The 21,687-nt window shown below is 41.1% G+C and overlaps 1 protein-coding gene and 1 non-coding gene across 3 annotated transcripts in view; one reads left to right on the forward strand and one right to left on the reverse strand.

Annotated features, from left to right (window-relative positions):
• Positions 1-11,302: 11,302 nt before the first annotated feature.
• LOC131814199 (U6 spliceosomal RNA) lies at positions 11,303-11,407 on the reverse strand. Its single transcript, XR_009347198.1, has one exon. It is a non-coding gene; the product is annotated as a U6 spliceosomal RNA (small nuclear RNA).
• Positions 11,408-17,582: 6,175 nt separating this feature from the next.
• The window catches only part of CRYL1 (crystallin lambda 1), a 145,413-nt gene continuing 141,308 nt past the window's right edge, over positions 17,583-21,687 (forward strand). The window contains exon 1 of one of the 2 annotated variants that reach the window (XM_059144862.1): positions 17,583-17,726. In XM_059144862.1, coding sequence (XP_059000845.1) covers positions 17,647-17,726 — 80 coding nt within the window. In that variant the 5' untranslated portion in view covers positions 17,583-17,646. Of the gene's footprint in view, positions 17,727-18,150; positions 18,309-21,687 lie in introns of those variants that run through there. The other variant, XM_059144863.1, reaches the window with a different exon arrangement.

A 21,687-nucleotide genomic window follows, 5' to 3' on the forward strand; every position in this document is an offset into this window, starting at 1 on the left:
GTTTTTCTTTCACTGCTTTCAAGATTCTCTCCTTGCCTTTAACTTCTGACATTTTAATCATATTGTGCCTTGGTGTGGGTCTCTTTGAGTTCCTCTTATTTAGAGTTATCTGGGCTTTTTAGATCTGAATGTCTGTTTCTTTCCCCAAGTAAGGAAGTTTTTAGCCATTATTTTTTTCAAGAAGCTTTATCCCCCTTTCTCTCTCCTCTGCTTCTGGAACTCCTACAATGTGAGTGTCGTCTGCTTGATGACTCATTAGTCAAAGTTCCATTTGGAACTTTCTTCTATTTTCTTTCTCTTCGGTGTGAAGTTCTTACTGCATTAGGACTATTATTTTGAACTCTTTATCAAGTAAAGTTCTTGTCTCTTTTTTCATTAATTTTTTTCCTGACATTTTATCTTTTTCTTCCTTTGGGACATATTTCTGTGTTTCTTCATTTTGCTTGACTTTATGCATTGGTTTCAATGAATTAGTTGAAACAACCACATCTTTCAGTCTTGATAGGTTGGGTTTGTGTAGGAACTGAACCTTGTTCGACCCTGCCCTTTTTGATCTTGGTTGCCTCTCAAACCTTTGTGACTGCCCAAGAAGTCTATTATATTTTTAACAGCTCAGTACTTCAGGGTGTGCAGAGACCAGTCAGTGTCCCCACAGTGGTGGGGGATCCCAGTCAGCATATAGATTCAGGCTGATTGGATACCAGATGCTCAGGCAACAGCTTTTAGAGAATACAAGTATATATGGTTCTGTGGGACTGCATGCATAAGCCTGGCTGACTTTCAGAGCCAGCTGATCTGGGGGTGTCTCCTTGGTGGCAGTTGCAAAAATTAGGATTCTGGAAGAATATATCAGCAATTTCCTGGGAGGTGTTAGTGAGCTGTGCAGAGAGAGAGTGCAACAATGGTGCCCCCTGGCCTATGTTCCCCACGAGTGCCTTTGTGGCCTCTAGATGTACACCAAACCTGAAACCTGCCCCTAAGTTCAAGGCCTCATGACTAGCAAGTAGTTTCCTTTTCACAGAAAGCCTAGGGTTATGTTTCAGTTGCTGTCTGTCCAGATCCCTGGGACAAGGCTGCCAAGAATTGTGTCTCTGATTGTTAAACACCCATGGGACTCAGGAAAGGAAAGCCCCCTGGTCACCAGTGCCAGGCTATTGAGGTGTATCCCTGGGATGGCAGCCACAAAAACTAGGGCACCAGGTATAAAAACTGGGCTACTGGTTGTGTATAAGAGATTCCCTGTGAGAGATGCCGGGGCATGGCAGAGGGACAACATGAAGAAAGGGCCCACTCTTTAGGGTCTCAAGAAAGGTTACAGACAGCCCTTAAATGTGTGTTTAATTAGACACCTACCCCTCAGCTTAGCAGGCCACTTTCACAGAAAGATGGAGCTCCTGGAACTGTTTCTCACTGTGCCCTGGGGTGGTAGCTGTTTAAAATATCTTTCCCTGTGGGTTAAAGTCCTGTGGAACCTGATAGTATAAACCCACCAAAGGCTGGTGATATAGCGGTGTTCCCTGGTGGCAGTCATAAAAATCAGGGCACCAGACAAAGGTACAGACTCTTTTCTGGAATGCCAGTGAGCTGAAGAGAGGCAGATGGAGAGTGCAAAGATTATGCTCACTGGCCTTTCCTCCCCAAGAGCCCCTCTGTAGGATCCTGTAAGTGTGTCAAACCAAAAGCTTGCCCCGCTTCCAGGAGAAGCGAATAGACCTCTTCCTCAGAAAACCTGGTATGTTTCTGTCTGTTATCTGTGAAGTGCCATGAACTGTTCCCCTAATTGTAGTGGCCCTGTGGGACCCATGAGCACAAGACCCCCTTGGTCTCCAGAACCAGGCGATCAGGGGCTATCCCCTGGGTGGCAGGTATTAAAAACTAGGTCATCACATGTAAAGACAGGGGCCCCTGACATGTGTAGAAGCTCTACTCTGGGAGACTCTGGTGGTCTGGGAGACTGTGAGCATGGCATCTACTGAGCAAAGAGGGGGAAAGAAAAAAAAAGAGGAAGAAGAAGAAAGAATAAAAAGAAAGAAAGTAAAGGTGACTGCCAGAATTTGCAAAGCGGAGGGACAATGTGCAAGATGGTGCCCACCAGCCTCCAGCCCTGGAGAGTATCCCAGCAGACCGCTGTTCCTCAGACTGATGTTTTACAATGAAATAAGTCTCTTTCACATAGAATCTGGGCACTTTTGTGCTGGGCCCAGGGAGGGGTGAATCTGCGGGTGGGCTCCGTAAGAGCTGCACCTTTGGGGCACCTGAGTGGCTCAGCTGGTTAAGCAACTGCCTTCGGCTTAGATTGTGAACCCCAAGTCCTATGATCAAGTCCCTCATCAGGCTCCCAGCTCTGTGGGGAGTCTGCTTCTCCCTCTGACCTTCTACCCTCTCATGCTCTCTCTTACTCTTTCTGAAATACATAAGTAAATAAAATCTTAAAAAAAAAAAAAAAGAACTGCACCTCAGTTCCCACAGCCCTGTGTATCTCATGGGGAAAGGCCCCATTTGTCTTCATGGCCAGATGTTTTGGAAATTCATCCCTGAGGTGCTGGTTTTATTTTATTTATATTTTATTTTAATTTAATTCTATTTATTTTTATTTTATTTATTTACTTCTTCCAAATTTTTATTTAAATTCAAGTTAGTTAACACATAGTGTAGTATTGGTTTCAGGAGTAGAATTTAGTGATTCATCACTTACATTATAACACCCAGTGCTCATTACAACAAGTTCCCTCCTTAATGCCCATCACCTTTCTAGCCCATTCCCCCTCCTCACCTCCAACAGCGCTGTATTCTCTATAGTTGAGTCTCTTATTGTTTTTGCCTCCTTCTCTGTTTTTATCTTAGTTTTCCTTCCCTTTCCCTATGCTTATCTGTTTTTTTCCCTTAAATTCCACATACAAGTGAGATCATATGGTATTTGTCTTTCTCTGACTGACTTATTTCACTTAGCATAATATCCTCTAGCTCCACCCACTTCATTGCAAATGGCAAGATTTCATACTTTTTGATGGCTAATATTCCATTGTGTATATATACCATATCTTCTTTATCTATTCATCAGTCAATGGACACTTGGGCTCTTCCTATAATTCAGCTATTGTTGATAGTGCTGCTATAAACATTGGGGTGCATGTGCCCCTTCAAATCAGCATTTTTGTATCCTTTGGATAAGCATGCAGTGGTGCAATTGCTGGGTAGTAGGATAGCTCTATTTTCAACATTTTGAGGAACCTCCATGCTGTTTTCCAGAGTGGTTGCCCCAGTTTGCATTCCCACCAACAGTGTAGGAGGGTTCCCTTTTCTCCACATTCTGAGGTGCTGCTGGTTTTAAAAGTTGGGGTGCCTGATGTGGGATACAAACGGATCACTCCTCAGGGTAAAGCTCCAGGTTTTGCATTCCCTCTTAATCACAGGTTGCTGCACGGGGAGGGACTTATGAGGGTAGTTCTCAGCCTTTCCTATCCATTCAGTGTGATTTCTCTCTTGTTTGCCTGATGTGAAGGGGTCACTCCGCCAGGCTCTGGTTTTCTTGAAGGAAATTTTTCCATAGAGAGCTGTAGATTCAGTACGTCCTTGGGAGGAGGTGAGTTCAGTATACTCCTCCCTCACCATCTTGAACCAGAACCTCAAATATTATTTCATATTAACAAAAATATGGATATATTATAGAATAGAATATAAATCATTATACATTCTTAAGAAAACACTCCAATCGCCAATGAAACATTAAATTTGGAGGAGGTGTTTTTTGTGACCCAAGGAAGAAAGTGTCTTCATTCTCTGCCATTGGGGTTCTTAGGTGGAAAAAATTTGGAAATATTAGCCATAGAAAGCTGACCCTCTTGAGTTAGGGATTCTGGCTTCTATGTCCAAGCATTGCTATGAGTTGTTGTGTAATGCTTAGTAAGTCCCTTTCTTCTCTATGACTGACTCTTGTCCCATATGAAAAGAGGAGCTGGCCTTGGCCTCATCCAGCGCTAACTACTTCCAGACTCCGATCTTAGCTGACTTCTTTTCCTATGTCACAAGTTTGACTATAACTTAGCACATTATTGCCAACTAATTGGACTGATGTTCACCTTGATAGGAATTTTAACTATTGTTAAAAGGAAATTCTCAAGTGTATATGCATATCTTCCTTCAGGTTCAAAAGTAAAAATTCCCTTTTATACAAATCTCTCGCTTTTTAAAAAAAGTTTTTAATTTTTTAATTTTTAAAATAAACATATAATGTATTATTAGCCCCAGGGGTACAGGTCTGTGAATCGCCAGGTTTACACACTTCACAGCACTCACCATAGCACATACCCTCCCCAATGTCCATAACCCAACCACCCTCTCCCTACCCGTGCCACCCCCCTCAGTTTGTTTTGTGATATTAAAAGTCTCTTATGGTTTGTCTCCCTCCTGATCCCATCTTGTTTCATTTACTCTTTTCCTACCCCCCAAACCCCCCACGTTGCATCTCCACTTCCTCATATCAGGGAGATCATATCAAATCTCTCACTTTTAAGAATGAGTAGAGAGGGCCCTCGATTTAAGGTAGTAAATCTGTGTTCAGGGTGATAGGTGATCACTGACTAAACAGGGGAGTGGGGCAGAGGGGAAAAAGTGGAAAAACACTGTAATAAATGTTGAAACAATTTTTATGGTTGGAAACTAGGAAAAGGTGGCCTGAAGTCCACTCTGCTGCCTATGTAGTCTCCCTTGTGTTTGGAGCAAAGGGGGGTGGAATGGAAGGATTTCTTTAGAAAGCAGCACACTCCTGCCCTTTCATGAGTCCCAGACACTGCCCCGTTGTTGCAGCATGGCTTTCGTGCCACACCGAAGCTGATTTCTGAAAGGCCCATTGTGCAGGGTATGTGCAGAGTAAATTTCCATCACTTTGGCTTTCCTTTCCCTGTTGTCAGAAGAACTTGCTTATAAAAAGACTTCTTCCCTAGTACATAACATGTCAACTTTTTTCTACTTGCTTGAGTGGTAATTAAATCACTTTCATCATAACAGATGTGAATTTAGCTCAAAAGTAGGATCAGTGAAGGCTGGAATATGTTTGGGGGGAACCCCCCCCCCCCGATAACTCTTATATGATCCAAAGAAAACTCCCACTCATTCATCATCCAAAATCACAAAAAAACAGGAACACTCAAATAACCAAACTCTTTTAGAATATTGTGCAAAGATGTTTGATGACATGAAACAGTGAAATTAAGCACATTACACTGTCAGCATCAAATTTATTTATTTATATTTTTTGGTAAGGGAGGAAGGGAGCGAGAGAGGGGAGGAGAGAGAATATGAGCTGAGCAAGAGAAGGGCAAAGGGAGAGGGGGAGAGAGAATCTCAAGCAGGCTCCATGTGGAGCATGGAGCCTGACTCCGGGCATGATCTCATGACCCTAATATCATGACCTGCGAAATCAAAAGTTGGATGCTTAACTGACAGAACCACACAGGCACCCCCAACATCAAATATTTTTATTGATCTGCATCAGCTATATACAGTATCTACCTATAATATTCATAGGAGTTTCATAAATGGATAAGACAGAAACAAAGCATTCCTGGCAGAGGGAAGGGTATGTCTAAGCTGCACTCTCTAATATGGTAATAATTAGCCACAGGTAACTATTTAAGATGAAATTTAAACTAAATAAAATGAAATAAAAATAAAAATTCAGTTCTTTAGTCTCACCACATTCAAGGGCTCAATAGTCACACATAGTTGGTGACTGCTGTGTTGGAGAGTACACATACAGACTACTTCCATCATCACAGGAAGTTCAATAGCACTGGGATTAGAGAGAATAGTAAAATCACTTGATTGTACCATTTGAAAAACAGTTTTGAGTGAGCTATATTTACTTGTGAGCCCAAAGCATGGTCCAAAGAATAATAATGACCTGATAGTGGTTTCTAAAGACGTGTGAGGTAAATTCTCCTAAATACCTATAATATGGTGTGCCTGGGTGGCTCAGTATGTTAAATGTTTGCTTTTGGTTCAGGTCATGATCCCAGGGTCCTGGGATCGAGGCCCCACATCAGGCTTCCTGCTCAGCAGGGTGTCTGCTTCTCCCTCTCCCTCTGCACCTCCTTGTGCTCTCACTCTCATTCTATCTCAAATAAATAAAATTTAAAAATACATAAATACCTATAAAGCTACAATACAGAACATTGAGAATTGAATTAGTGCTTTATTGGCACATTTACTTCAAAATTTTCCTCATGAAGAACTAGGTGGCACTTTACTGACACATCATTAGCCTTCCTGTTCATTTGGTTTGTGGTTCGCTGAGTTAAATGCTATGGGAAAGTGAGAGTGGCTTGGGAAGTTGAGAGATTTTTGTCTTTTTGAGGCTTGTGTATAAAATTTTTGAACTGTGCCAGAAGGCAAGGAGAATCATTTTTATTGCAAATGTGCCTCTATCCAGTAATGACTTTGACTCTGAAGCCCCAACACAGAAAATCGAAGATCACTTAGGCCGAAGATCTTAATTGTCTTGTGTGTTTAAGTCTACATGCTTGTTGACTTAAGCTCTCATCTTCTATCTTGGCTTGCTTTCAAACTGAGGATCTATGTCACCCATTCTCTTATTCTTTTTGCCACCTCAGAATTCTGAGACTGGACAAAAATAAAGTCCATGAGTGACATCTTCTCTGAGTGAATTCAGAAATGATTTGGAAAGAAGCCACAGTAATTCCAACAGTGATGAAATCCTTAGTTTCTGACAAGGAGCTACCATCTCTTTGGACTTAGTTGTATTCAAGTACATGAATTTCCCTAGACAATATTATACTCATCACAACCTCTGTCACATAGGGTTGTATAGGTCATGCACTGCACAAGGGAGACACACCTAAGGAAGTGTTATTCACATTACAGATATCATAGATTTGGTACTTATAACAATAACAAAAACAATTTTCCAGAAGATGGCAGTAAAGTATCTTGTTCTAAAAAATATCAATACAGCTTGACAATTTTTGGCAGATGGAAATATAAGTGTCTTGAGGATGAAATCTTGTTTTAAAATGTATACAAAGGCACAAATTTGATGGTCACTTGCTCTAGATCCTGTATAAAATCAAATCTCTATTACTAATGAAAGTGAATCCATGCAGTTTAATAGGTAAAGAAAAGGAAAAGGAATTATAAAATATATATATTGAAATTCTAGCTTCCAAATGCTCTGTTAAAATTGTTCTTACTATCAATATATCATATGAGATATATAGTATAAATATAATAGAGTATAGCTAAACTTCCCTGGGATCCATGGGAGTATAGGTACAAATGTGACAGAGGAGAATCCTTCAGTCTTAGGAACACCTTTCTGTTTCCCCAAGTTTCCCCAACACATGCAAACTGTCTTCTAGCTTTGGTTTCCCCAAAAGAAAATATATCAAAACTGTGACGTTGAGGAGGAAAAGATTGTTGTACAGAAAAATATTCTTAATTCAGTGGCATGTTTAAATCATTTGGTTGTCATTCAGAACTATGATCTTTCTGGTAACTGAGTGAATGATCATGAAAACCCTATTTCTTGTGGAACATTTTTATCATGGTAACATTTCATTATGTTTCATTAAACTTCAAGCTTATCTTTCTTCCTTTCTTCTTGTCTGTCTCTCCTTTTTTCTTCTTAAGCAAAATAAATATAGGCAAGGAATGGATGATGAGAAAACATTTTGTAAAGGGCCATACCAATGCATGAGGTTACTTGTGATCTTTTAAAGGAGGTCAAGAAGTGGAAGGGAGGATAAGTACATGGAATCAAGGGTGTGTCTGCGGGGGCCAGCAGGAGCTGTAGGCAACAGTCTGTGTGAACATTTATTTCATGAAATAGTTTGCAGTGATGTTGCAATGCATCTGAACATTCCTGGAGGCTATTCCTGAGTTTGTAAATTTCATACCTGAAATTCAAATTTTAAATCTTTTGAGAAACATTGTTCAAGCTTAAAATTCATGGCATTTTCATTGGAAAGAAAAATTCTGATCCAAGATTTACTGTCTAAGTGGCTTTCATTACCTTTCTTAGCCTCTGGAAGTCTCAGAGCACTCACCTGTGAAAGAATGAGCTAAAATCTGTTTTCCATGCTTTGCAAGGAGGTTCTGCAGAGATGGTGGGCAGGGAGAATGCGTGTGTGGAAGAGCTGTCCTGTAAGGCAGTGGTAGCCAAATAACTACCCAACACTTACTATGGGCCTCCCACATATTAAAATAACCACACTGAGAGGAAACTATAACTATTCTCTTACTGATGAAGAAACTGAGTTTGAAGGGTTTAATGAACTTGTTCAAGATCATACAACCAGTAAAGGAAGAATTTGCTATTGAAACCCTAGCAGTCTGACTCTGGGGCCCACATTTTTAACCACTATACTACTCTGCCTTTCTGATACTGACATGTATACTACTACCTATATAGTGTTGAAATAGATTTCCAGGCCCCAGACGGAACATGCATCAGCAAACTGAAACTTGGATAACTTTTGTGTACTTGCTTGGCTTGACCAAAAATGCAGTCTATTCATTCAGCCAATCCCTACATGCATGCCAAGCCAACTCTGGGCCTTCTCAGACCAAACAACCTGACTTCATGACCCCAGCCAATCTGATACTTGCAATTTGTCTTTTCTTCTTTCTTTATTCTTTATCCTTTAAAGGTTTCCTGTCTTCCACCCCCATTCAGTTCTCCGAAGGGAGTCTGTTCTTTTGATGAAATGTTAAATAAGTTTGCTTGTATCACCTAATCGTCTTCTGTTTAAGTATGGCAAGATGTTAAATTGGGGATTTAACATTTTTTTCAATGCTTGAAGATAACAAATGTTAGACAACAGATAAATTGCAGGCCCAAGGTGCATTTTTTCCAAAGTAGGTTGTCGACCATGTTTTAGGATTTATAAACCCCTTACCAACATTGGGGTCAAGGGTGGACAGTTGGGGTAGAAAGGAGAGGTTGCAGAGATCTGGGTTTGGGGGAGCCATTGCCATGGTCTTCTATAGCCTTAAGGGGGCTGGGTGGTGCCCAGGCCTTTACCTTAAGCTGGAGACAGATGTAGACAGACTCCTCAGGGAATGCAGGTTAGAGAGATATGAGACTGGCATTTGACTGCTGCTGGGGGAATCTAAAGAACAGAACAACTGGAAGGTAAGACATGGGTTGATGGAGATTGGTGTTACATTGAGATGAGTCAAAACTCAGAATTTGTTTTTCATGGACACAGATGCAGCCCACATGGGAGATGGTGAGCTATTGGAGCTCTTTGACTTCAAAGCAAGTCAAAGCTCTTTTAGTCCAAAGCAAGAGAATAATTTAGAGGCCAATGAGAGGGCCAGTGGGACCTCCTTGCTCTCCAGCCCTGGAGAGAGAAGTAGTGGTAGCTGGCAAATGGTGGCCCAGGTGAATGGGAAAAGAAGGAACTGGCCAATTCACCTTCAATGTTCGCCTGCCACTGGTCCTAGCTGGCAAAGGGGAGATTTAACTACCTAATTAAGACTGCTCTATTTGCAACTGAAATTGCCCCTTAGCTTGAATTCCCTGAATGTGGCCAGAAAACTCAGGGCCTGACGGAACTTTCTTTAATTGAGGACCAAGGAAAACACTTTTGCCAGTGAGCGAGTTTGCAGGGGGAGAGAGACATAAAAAGTTGGGCTTTGATTACATCCCAGGAGCTGTTCTTACTCAATGGATCTCATATGTGCTAGACAGAGTTCTTTATATTACCTTAATTTCTAGAGCTAACTTTTGTGAATGAAAGTGTTTATTATTATAAAAAAAGAAACATTTTACAAAGCTTCACATTTCTTTTACAATAACATAGCCCTGTCTAAATTTTACCCAATGTAAACAATTTTCCCCAATCATTGTTATAATGACATGGTATATTAAAGTGGCATAATATTTTGACAATATGACCTATTTTTCGTGCCTACCACTTTTATGGTCGCTGGATCACTTCTAAAAGACCGTTATCCAAAAACATTGAATAAAACATTCTCCATGTTGAAGCAGGGATTTGAAAGACGAATTCTTTTCATTCGTTTTAAAAGATTTTATTTTAAAGTAATCTCTACACCCAATGTGGGGCTCAAACCTACAACCCTGAGATCAAGAGTTATGTGCACTACTGACTGAGCCAGTCAGGTGTCCTCATATTTCATTATTTTGAATTATATTTCTTCACAACTTCTGTTGGAATACAATTTTCTTTGCTCTTTTTCTGTATTTTATCCTTCCATCCCATATGCAGCTTTGAGGTTTATTGGCTTGTTTTTGCATCCTATGGTGTGGAGGGGATAAAACCAATCTAACACTTTCCGTTGAAGTTGGAATTCATGTCCCATATTCCATAGCATGGCATCAAACTAAAAAAATAATGGAAAGAATGATGTGTTTTGGAAATAAGCAGAAGAAAGGTTTTAGAAGCAGGAGTACTTATGATGTGCTTAGTAAGGAAAAATGGTGCATAATCCTTAACCTTAAGACTTTTACAATTTAACAAAAGACTAAACATTAAGCATTTCTTAACACAGTGGATTGTACAATAAAAACCGGAGTGAATGAGTGACTTAGTATACCATGCAGTGTTTACAGGAAGCTCAGGAGCTCAGAGAAAGGAGCAATCATTCATCACAAGGTGAAGCAGAGACAGCTTCAGAAGGAAGTGGGGTTTAGCAATGTAAAAGAAGAAATGTTGTCTAGTCTGGATAATTTGGGAGGGTGTGTCTTATTCTTTCTTGCTCACCACTGTCTCCAATGTCTAGAACTGAGCCAACACAGCAGCTACCAGATACATGTGGCTATTTAATATAAGTTAGAATAAACTAAAATGAAATAAATATTGATTTCCTCAGTCACATTAGCCTACTGGCAAGTAGCCAAGTGTAACCAGTGACTACCATATGGGACAGTGCAGATAGAGCACATTTCTACCACTGCAGAAATTTCTGTTGGGACCATGCTGATTAGGGATGGGCACATAGGAAGTACTCAAAAAATACTTAATGAATGAGGGTAAATAATGGCCATTGCTGAACTTGCTTCCTTAGAGCCTCCTGTTTTCTCATCTTACAGATGAAGAAAACAATTAAAAGACTGGGAGGATCAAATGAGACAATGAGGTGAAATTACTTCATGCACTAGAATGACACTAATGTGAATTATTATAATTCAAGCTTCCTGGCACTATGGGTTTCAGAGGGAACCCAGAGAGGCAAAATATGTGAAGGGTGCCAAAAGGTACAAATATCCAGTTATAAAATAAATAAGTTCCCTCTGGGAACCACCAATCTGTTCTGTAAAAATATGGGCTGCTTCACAAATTTTTTTGTCATCCTTGGGCAGGGGCCAACCTAATCTTTATATCATGTCAATTCTTAATATATGTGCTGCCAAAAGGAGCACTTAATGATCTAATTCTTAAAGGTTAATTGAGGTCATTTAAGAGCAGATCATTTGACCAGATAGTCCAAGTGAATTTTCTCATTGCTAATTAGTGTGTAGGCTGAGTCTGAGGGCCCTTAGATGCCATCCCATTGATATTTGAAAGTTTTCTTGCCTCTGGGCCCACAGCTGTCCCAGGCCTACCTGGTAGCCTTCCTACTCTAAACATGGGTCAACAATTTCTCCAAGCGGTCCTGGTTCCTTGTAGTGAAGAATGTAGAAGAATGTAGAGATCAAGATTGGGGCATCAGGGTTTCAGGCCAGATTTGTGATCCTGGGTGGTACTGATCTTAGAGAGAACTTCAGAGGACAGAACTGGAAAACAATTTCATTCAGTCATTCTATCTATCTATCTGTCTATCTATCCCTCCATCCAGCTATCTAACTTCATAGGATTCCTCTTTAAATTCTTTTCTTTTTAATGATTTTTAAAAAGATTTTATCTAGTTATTTGTAAGAGAGAGAATGAGCCAAGCAGGAACAGGAGCAGGCAGAAGGAGAAGCAGGCTCTCTGCTGAGCCTGATCTAGGACTCCATCCCAGGACCCTGAGATCATGACCTGAGCTGAAGGCAGACACTTAACGAACTGAGTAACCCAGGTGTCCCTCCTCTTTAAATTCTGTTTCTATGGTTATACCTTATTTTCACTTATGATGAAATCTTTTTTTTTAATGGTGAAATCTTCATGCCAAACAAACCCAACACATATATTTGATTTATCCAAGCAAAAAAAGCTTAAAAATAGCGTTATATTGGTATGAAAACTAAACCACCAAATGAAACTCAAGGTTTTTTGTTTGTTTGTTTTGCTTTGTTTTTATTTTGTAATTCTTTTTTCCTTAGAATATGTCCCAGTAAGTATAGTCTCTAGAGTCACTTGTAATTCCTATTTTGTATGGTTATAGTCACAATGGATACAGTCACTGTATCCATCTCAGGGCAACAATTTCAGTATCTGTCTCTAATTCAGTCTAAGCTCACCTGAAAATTCTGTAACCTAAATTGTAAAGGTAAGCACTTACCAACAATCCTTACATAAAATAACAGGGGAAAAGGATGAGGGGGGTAATGAAATTAGACGACACAAACATATACAGATAAAATTAAGAAAAAATTGCATGGACCGTATGGTCTTCATTCTGTTACTGGTCATGAATATAATATTTATTACTTCCTTTCCAAGTACTTGTCACAAGTTCACCTTTGTACTGCATCTCAGCTGATGAAGGTTTGTGTGGTGTGTGTGTGTGTGTTTCCACTAGGTGAGAGTGGGAGTGGAGTGAATCAAACACTTATTCTTGAAGGATGCAAATCATCCCAAATCCTACCTCATGGGATGCCTGGATGACTCAGTTGGTTAACCGCGTACTTTTGGCTCAGGTCATGATCCCAGGATCTTGGGATTGACCGTGTGTCTGGCTCTACTCAGCGGGCAGCCTGCTTCTCCTTCTTTCTCCGCCTGCCCCTCCCCCTCTTATGCTCTTGTGCTCTCTCATTCTCTCAGACAAATAAAATCTTAAAACAACAACAACAACAACAACAACAACAAACTCCTACCTTTAAAAATTTTTATTGAGGTGTAACATATATATAATATAATGCATTCATTTGAGTTTATATTGCAGCGAGTTTTTAAAAAAAGGTTTTATTTATTCGAGAGAGAGAAAATAGGGGGAGGAACAGAGGGAGAAGCATGTTGAGCAGGAAACCCTACAAAGGATTCAATCCCAGGAGCCTGAGATCATGACCCGAACCAAAGGCAGATGCTTAACCAACTGAGCCACCCAAGTGTCCCATTTCAGTGAGTTTCGATAATATGTATACCTGTGTAACCACTATCCTAATCAAGATATAGAATACTATCAATCCCTAATTTCTCTTGTGCCCCTACTGAGGCAATCTCCTCCAATCTCTAGGACAAGGCATCCCTATGATCGGTCTTTTCTGGAGTCATATAAATTGAATCATTTGGGGTGCCGGGCTGGCTCAGTTGGGTGACTTTTGATTTTGGCTCAGGTCATGAGGGTTGTGAGATTGAGCCCTGAGTTGGGCTTCATGCTGGGCATTGTGTCTGCTTAAGATTCTCTCCCTCTCCCCCCTCCCCACTGCCAGTGCATGCACGTTTTTTCTCTCTCCCTAACAAAAAAAAATTTTAAAAATTGAATCTTAGATATACTCTTTTGCATCTGACTTCTTTTCTTTTGCTCAATAGAATGTTATTGGGAGTCATTCGTGTTGTTGAATACATAGGTAGGTTGTTCTTTTTATTGCTGAGTGGTATTAAAGTGTATGACTATATCAAAATTTGTTATTCTATTCCCCCATTTAAGTTGTTTCTAGTTTTCAGCTATTACGAATAAGGCTGCTAAGAATATATTTTTACACATCTCTGTGTGGATCCTTTTTATTTTCCTTGAGTAATACCTAGGACTGGGATTGCTGAGTAGTGTGGTAAATATGTTTCACTTCACCAGAAATTTCCAAGTTGCTTTCCTAACTCGTTTTTCCATTTTGCATTCCCACCAGCAATCTGTGAGAATTCCATTGTTCCACATTCTTACCAATGCAAGTATTTTCAGTGGTTTTGATTTTAGGCATTTTGTGGCTTTAATTTAAATTCCTCTGAGGACTTGTGATGTTTAGCAGGTTTTCACTGCTTATTAACTACTAAATATATCTCCCTTAGAGAACTGTCTCTTCAAATCTTTTGCCCACTTTTTAACTGGGTTGTTTCTATTTATTTAATCATTTATTTATTTCCTTTAATACAAAATACAAACTCTACCATGACAAGTCTCCAGAGGAGCTGGTCCCAGCCTGGCTCTCTCATACTACTTTTTAATCTCTTTGCCCACTGTGCTATAGCTATGTTGGCCTTCTGTTTCATTCTCACACCTGGCAAGCTCACTGCTGATCTTTATATTACCAAATCCTTCTCATCAATTAGTCTGCAGCTAAAATATCATATTCTCCAAGAAGATTTCTCTTCACTTTAAAGCAGCACCTCTGTGGTCTCCTTCTGGATGCTCACTATCCCATTACCTCTTTCCAGTTACTCAACAGAGACTACCAAGCTCTGAAATTATCTTACCCATTTACTTATTTCTTGCTGACTTCCACATATACACTCCATGAAAGCAGGATCTTGTCAAACTAATTCTTCTCACCTAGCAAAGTGACTAGCATAGGGTGGGGGCACAACACAAGTATATATTGGCTGAATGAATGAAGTCAAACTCTCACTATTTGCAGATGACAAGAAACTCTATGTAGAAAACCCAAAACACTCCACCAAAAAATTTGCTAGAACTAATACATGAATTCAGCAAAGTCACACAATATAAAATCAATGTAGAAATCTGTTCCATTCCTATATATCAATAACAAAATGGATGAAAAAGAAATCAAGGAATTGATCCCATTTGCAATTGCAGCAAAAACAATAAGATACCTAGGAATAAACCTAACCAAAATGGTGAAAGAGCTATACTCTGAAAACTCTCAAACACTGATGAAAGAAACTGAAGAGGATACCATCTCATACCTTCAGAATGCCTCAAATTAACAAGTCAGGAAACAACCAATGTTGGCAAGGATGTGGAGGGAGGGGAACACTCTTGCACTGTTGATGGGAATGCATACTGGTTCAGCCACTCTGGAATACAGTATGGAGATTCCTCAAACAGTTAAAAATACAGCAATTGCATTACTAAGTATTTACCCAAAGGATACAAAAATGCAGATTTGAAGGAGTACATGCACCCTGATGTTTATAGCAGCACTATCAACAATAGCCAAACTACTGAGAGAGCCCAGATATCCACTGACTGATGAATGGATAAAGAAGATGTGAATATATATATATATATATATATATATATATATATATATATATTTCTCAGCCATCAAAAAGAGAGCGAGAGAAACCATAAAGAGATTCTTAACTCCAGCGAACAAACTGAAGGTTGATGGAGGGAGGAGAGTAAAGGATGGGCTAGAAGGGTGATGGGTATTAAAGAGGACACTTTTTTAAATGAACACTGGGTGGTGTATGTAACACTCAATTCTACTCCTGAAACCAATATTATACTGTATGTTAACTAACTAGAATTTAAATAAAAATTTGAAAAAAAAATTGAAAAAAATATATCTTTCGGCTATTTAAAAAGTTGTGATAATGTTTATACAACATAAAACTTGTCACTGTTTTAAAAAATTAAATTTAAAAGCTGTTTTAAAAATTATTATTGAGTTTGAGAACTCTTTCTACATTTTGCAAACAAGGCCTGTAATATATAACTAATTGAAAATATTCCCTCCCCCCCAGTTTGTGGCTTATCTTTTCATTTTCTTGATATTGTCTTGAAAAAGCATTAAGTTCTTAATTTTGATGAAGTCTAATTTATCAACTTTTTATATGCCTGTTAAAGTTTTTGTGGCACATTTAAGAATCTCTGCCAACTCAAGGTCACAAAGTTTTCTCCTAGGTTTTCTTTTAGATGTTTGTGGTTTTAGTTTTCACATGAATGGATGTTAGTGTTTTTATATATGGTAAGGGGCTATTATTATCATTACTTATGCATATCCAATTGTTCCAGCATCATTTGTTGAAAAGATTATCCTTTGCCATTGAGTTGCCTCTATACCTTTGTTGAAAATCAGTAGACTATGTATATTTATGGATGGGATCACAATCCAAGACTCCCTCCTCTATAATATCTGAGGCCATCTTTCCCCATATTTGGGGGGTGGTAATGTTCTGCTTGTTTAAGGCAGGACTATAAGTCTGGTTTCTATTATTCCATCTATTCTATTATACCATAATCTTTAAAACTGTTTCTTATTGATAGTCATCATGATTTCAATGTCTATTTTAACACTATATTACGAGTCTATATATTTTAATATTTTTATTCTATTTTATTTCTATGCTGAAATAAGCCATTTTGTCTATCTTCATGTCCAATTGTATTTCTATATAACGGATCTGTAGGACTGCAATTGCAAATCTAAAGTACATACTTTTAAAATTTTGGTTTGTCAAGAACTGTGAGGGGTACGAGATTTTCATCTTATTACAAGCTTATTACAAGCTAATGAATTAGCTTGCTGCAGCTTTGTGGAAGCTGACAGGAGACACGAGACTCCTGGATTAGAGATGAAAGACCATGTTACTCACAGCAAAAGCAGTGACCAGAGTGTGAGCATATTTACCTCAGTTCTTGGAGCCCCAATTCCCACAGGGTTACACAGAGGGCCAGATGACTGAGCATTTGCGAGTGACCAAGGGACTGGCACTTGTTTAGCTTAGAGCTGACACTGTGGTGAGCATCAAACAAGCCAGTCCCCTTCTACCCCAGAAGAGACCAGTTACAGGGTACTCACTTTGTAGGAGCCTTGATCACTTAGCTTCCTGGGTGCATAGCTACAGAAACTGCTTAGCATCAGGAGATGGACAAGTCTTGCAGTCTGCTCTACTCAGCAAGAAAGTGCAGGAATGCCCAGGACTCATGGCTGACTGCTCTTTCAACAGCACTTTTTCTCCACAAAGGAGAATATGCCATTATAAGCCTACCTTCAGTTGAGTATTAAGGGGTTGTATGTCTGAAACACTTCATTTCCAATATGGCTATTTTATCAATCTTTGTAATTTTAGCTATTTTGGTGGGTGAAAGATGAGTTATCTATTTTGTATTACTTTTCATTTATCTTAAGCGAGTTGAGCTCTTTGTTTCAGATGTCTATTGAAACTTTGTGAAATTGTTTTTTAAAGCCTACCCCTCCCTCTGACAATCCTCCTTCCATGTTCTGACTGGAAAAAAACAAAGGAAGAGCTCCATTTGTCATCTGAGTAGGTCAGTGATACTTGTGTTTTCAGCTTGAGCACTCTCTAATCCTCATGAATTGGATGACTGTGGTATTTCCCTTCAGCTTGTGCTGTGTGGACACAGACTGTCGTGAGATGTATAATGCTCTTTCCCTTTGGTCTGTTTATTTGCTCTTTGGTATTTCCTTTCTGTCATACATAAACCTACTCGGCCTCTGGAAGAAGGAAGTGCAGTTCAAATAATTCCCATTCCTCACGGTCCCCTTAGCATAGTGTAGTGGGATCAAACACGTCTTCCAGTTTGACAGATGCATACATTTAGAGCTTTCCTGCTTTCCCAAAGTTCTTGGATCTCAGTTCTCATCTATGGAGAATGGCAGCGAGGATCTTTCTAGAAACGAATTATGAGCGTAAACTCAGCAATAACCGCCCTCAGTATAAAGACCAGAACTGGTATGTATTGAAGAGGTGCTAATATTTTCAAAGAGGAAGTACTACTGCTACTTTCTTTGGGGTACTTTAGCGGTCAAGCCTTGTGCCGGCCTGGAGGTGCCCCTCCTATGTACACTGATTTTAGGGTGCACAGCTGGAAACTAAAATATGAAAAAATGAATCGCTGGAGTCTGAAGGGTTGGGTCTTCGCCCTTTCCATCCAGCTTTCCCACCAGGAGGTCCTCCCCCGGGTCAACCCCGCCTGCGTCCCTTTGCTGCGATTCTGTGCCTAGGTGTCCGGGTGGAGGCTCCGCCTGCCACGCACCCAATGGGGACTGAGGCGGCGGGCCCGCCCCCCCCCCCCCCCCCCCCGCCGCGGCCCCGGCCTTCCCGGAGCCTATCCGGGCCCGCGCGCCCGCCCTGGCTCGGGTGCCAAGCCAATAGGCGCGGGTCACGCCCCGCCCCGCGCGGGGTTCTGGCGCGGCGCGCGGCGCCGGAGAGCCCTGTAGCCTACAGCTCTTCGCACTTGCGGTGCGGTCCCGGGCCAGCTTGGCGTCGGGCCATGGCGTCCGCAGCGGCCGGCGAGGTGGCGATCATTGGCAGGTAAACGGCCCCGACCCACCGACCCGCCGCGCTCTTGCCACGGCGCTGGAGGAGACCCGGGCCCATGGTGCGCCAGAACGTGGGGCCCGTGTGTCACCGCCGCGGCTTGGGCGCCCAGGTCGCTGTCAGGTATCACAGGTGGAAACGGCATGGTGGAACGCCAGCCTTCAACCCTCGAGGGTTCCGTGTGCCCTTGCAACCCTCTGTGAAAGTGGCCAGGCCTGTAGGAGCGCCCGGTGGCGGCGTGGCTTTGCAGGTTGAAGCACGCTGTAGAGTGCGGTTTTGTTTCATTTCGTGCTGCCTTACCAGCGAGGTTCAGAAAGCCGACTGCGCAGGCTGCGGTGGAAATGCGGTTTGTGCAATTAGTTGAGTGATGCTAGGCCTACTAGCAAATACAAAAGTCGTGCTAGGCGTTGGGTGAAAGGAAGTCTGGCAAAGATTATGCAGAACCGTATTCTTAACTATTCCCACTTTATGGGTGAGAAAACAGATTAAGCAGTTTGCCCCTGGTCACAGTAAGTGGCCGCGATGGGACTAAGCCAGTAATGAGGGTCCGTTGGCAATCCATGGACAGGGCTGCCTGCAGGGCGTGAGGATGTGTATGTTCTTTTTTTTTTTTTTAGATTTTATTTATTTAACACAGAGAAATCACAAGCAGGCAGAGAGGCAGGCAGAGAGAGAGGGGGAAGCAGGCTCCCCGCCAAGCAGAGAGCCCGATGCGGGACTCGATCCCAGGACCCCTGAGATCATGACCTGAGCCAAGGCAGAGGCTCAACGTGAGCCACCCAGGCGTTGGTGGATGTGTATGTTCTTGTCCCCAGGGGTGTCTCTGGGCGGCAGCAGGTGCTTGGAAAACACACGGGGCAATCCTAATTCGTTCCTGATTCGTGGAGAAAGTGCCGCTTCCGGAGGGGAACGCTGGAGCTCAGAGTCTGCCAGCGTGTGTCGGTTTAGTAGCCTAAATTCTGTCCTAATTTTTCTGGTTTGTTCCCCCACCTGGTCTTTTATAACTTCTGCTATTTTCATTAAAGAAAAAAAAAAGGTATTTATGCATACTTGCATACTTATGCATTGGTAGGCTATCATAGCAATCTACAAACATAATACTTGCTATTTTAGTTAGAAGCACCTTTTTGGGGGTGGCTTTGTGTCTCTTTATGCCACTGAGGTGTTGGCCTGCCTGACCTGCCTACCAGCGACAATTCCAGTGTCAGGCTTTTTCCTTTAGAACCTATTGAAAAAAGGAATCAGAGTGCTTTTGTCAGCTTCCTTTTGGTCACAGAACAGTGCAATTAACTGAGCCTTTGACCTTTACAGGCATGTGGATGTGTGTGGCGGCCTGGTGAAGGAATATAAAAGTATATTTTAAAAGCATACTTTGTATTGGGCACAGTGACTATGCTTGACTTGCATTTCAGTTGTCCTGGGTCGAGGGTTGGAGTTTTGTATATCTCACACCATGAGTTGGAGTGTTATTCTGCTTTCACCTAATAACTGTTAGGTGGAGTTTGGAATTGACTGTGCCTGTCTGGTCTGGTTCTTTCATGAGGAGAACAGTGTTTCAAGAGGGTACTGGGATTAGTGAGTTAGTTTATTTCTGATTCCCTTGAGGGAGGTTGATAAGGAATTAGATGAGGGCTGGCAAACTTTACTGACTGCAGGAACTGACACAGGATAGAAAGCCCTTCCTGTCTATCCCATACCCTCTGCACCTCAGAAAACACCTGTCTCTGCTTTTGAAGTAGTCCGCTTTCCTTCCCTTCATTCCTCTCCCTTTCCTTTCTGTTCTTTCCCCTCCCCTCTCCCCTTACTTCCTCTGTCTTCCCACTCTTCACACCTCCCCTTTCTCTCAGTCTTGCTCTCTCTTCTGGTCTCATGGGTGATTCCAAGGAACATCGGTTTACAAAATGGGACTGGGGAGTATAAATTAATTCCCTAAAACCTGGTTGAGTTTAATTTTTGGATTTCAACAGACCAAATACATGTATTCAATTTCAGGGACATATTGGACCATTGATTTTCCATCTTTTCCTAGTAATTACCAGATTCCCTCATAAAAGTACTTGCTAGAAATACAGTCTCTATTTAATTCTTTTCCATTGATTTTTTTTTCATAAAGAACACCCCCTTTTTTAAGGTATTATTTACATATTTAAGAGAGGGAGAAAACATGAGCAGGGTAAGTGGACGGCTCCCTGCAGAGCAAGGAACCCTACTCGGGGCTCAATTCCAGAGCCCTGAGATCACAACTGAGACACCCAGGTGCCCCCATAAAGGACACCATTCATCATGGCCACTTAGCTTTCCTGTGAGCATCCAAGGCAAGTCCCTTCAGACTGGTGGGCTTGACAGAATAGGAGTGTTTGAAGAATTAAGAAAGAAGAGAAAAACCTCTTGGCTGTGGGAACATGAAGAAAGGGGAAATATGGTAGTGGCAACTTTAAAAAATGGGAGTAAAAGTGGGTTTCCTGAAGGCATTTGAGTGGTGCTGTATTTGAGTGGTGTTCTCAAGCTTTCATATCTCTTAGCCCTAGCAGTCTGCAGGGGAACTTACCTTCACATAATACTATATTTCTGAATAACTGAAGTATGAATTTTGTATTCACGGACATACTGCATTGTGTTTACCCAAATTTTAGGCCTTGAGCTTGTTTTAAAATAGGAACAAATCTGGGGGAGAAGACCAACCATTGTTCCTGGGCCTCAAGTGTGCTTTTTCTCCCCTGCCTCTCTCTCTTTTCACTGAGCACACTTATTTAGGACTGAGCTCAGCGGCCCATCTCCTTCCAGAAAAGTTCTGATTCCAGGGCCTTACCCTTAGGGTACAAACTATCATTACCAGCTGTGTAGCCATCATGCCTGGTCCTAGTAGACTGATGTTTGAGCTTTTATAACAGAGATTGCTTTTTTTTTTCCCTTTTCTGATACACAGTGTGAAGGGCTTGTTAGGATATTGGGTTTTTTCCCTGTTTTTTTTTTTAATTGAGGTAAAATTTGTACATAACATTATATAAGTTTCAGGCATACAATATTATCATTTGGTATTTGTATACACTGCAAAGTGATCACCACAAATCTAGTTGCCATTCGTCATCACACAGCTGATCCCCTTTCCCAATTTTGCTCACCTGAATCCCCGATTCTCTAAGAGTTCAGATTAGTTTAGTTTGTTTTGTTTTTTAGATTCCACATATAAGAGAAATCATATAGTATTTGTCTTTGTCCAGCTTGTTTCACTCAATATAATACCTTCAAGTTCTGTCCATGTTGTCACAGATGGCAAAATTTTCCTTTTTTATGGCTGAATAGTATACGTGTGTGTGTGTGTGTGTGTGTGTGTATGTACCATGTCTTCTTTATCGATTCATTCATAAGTAGA

This window comes from Mustela lutreola, chromosome 13 (genome assembly GCF_030435805.1).
Source record: "Mustela lutreola isolate mMusLut2 chromosome 13, mMusLut2.pri, whole genome shotgun sequence".
NCBI classification, from domain to species: domain Eukaryota; kingdom Metazoa; phylum Chordata; class Mammalia; order Carnivora; family Mustelidae; genus Mustela; species Mustela lutreola.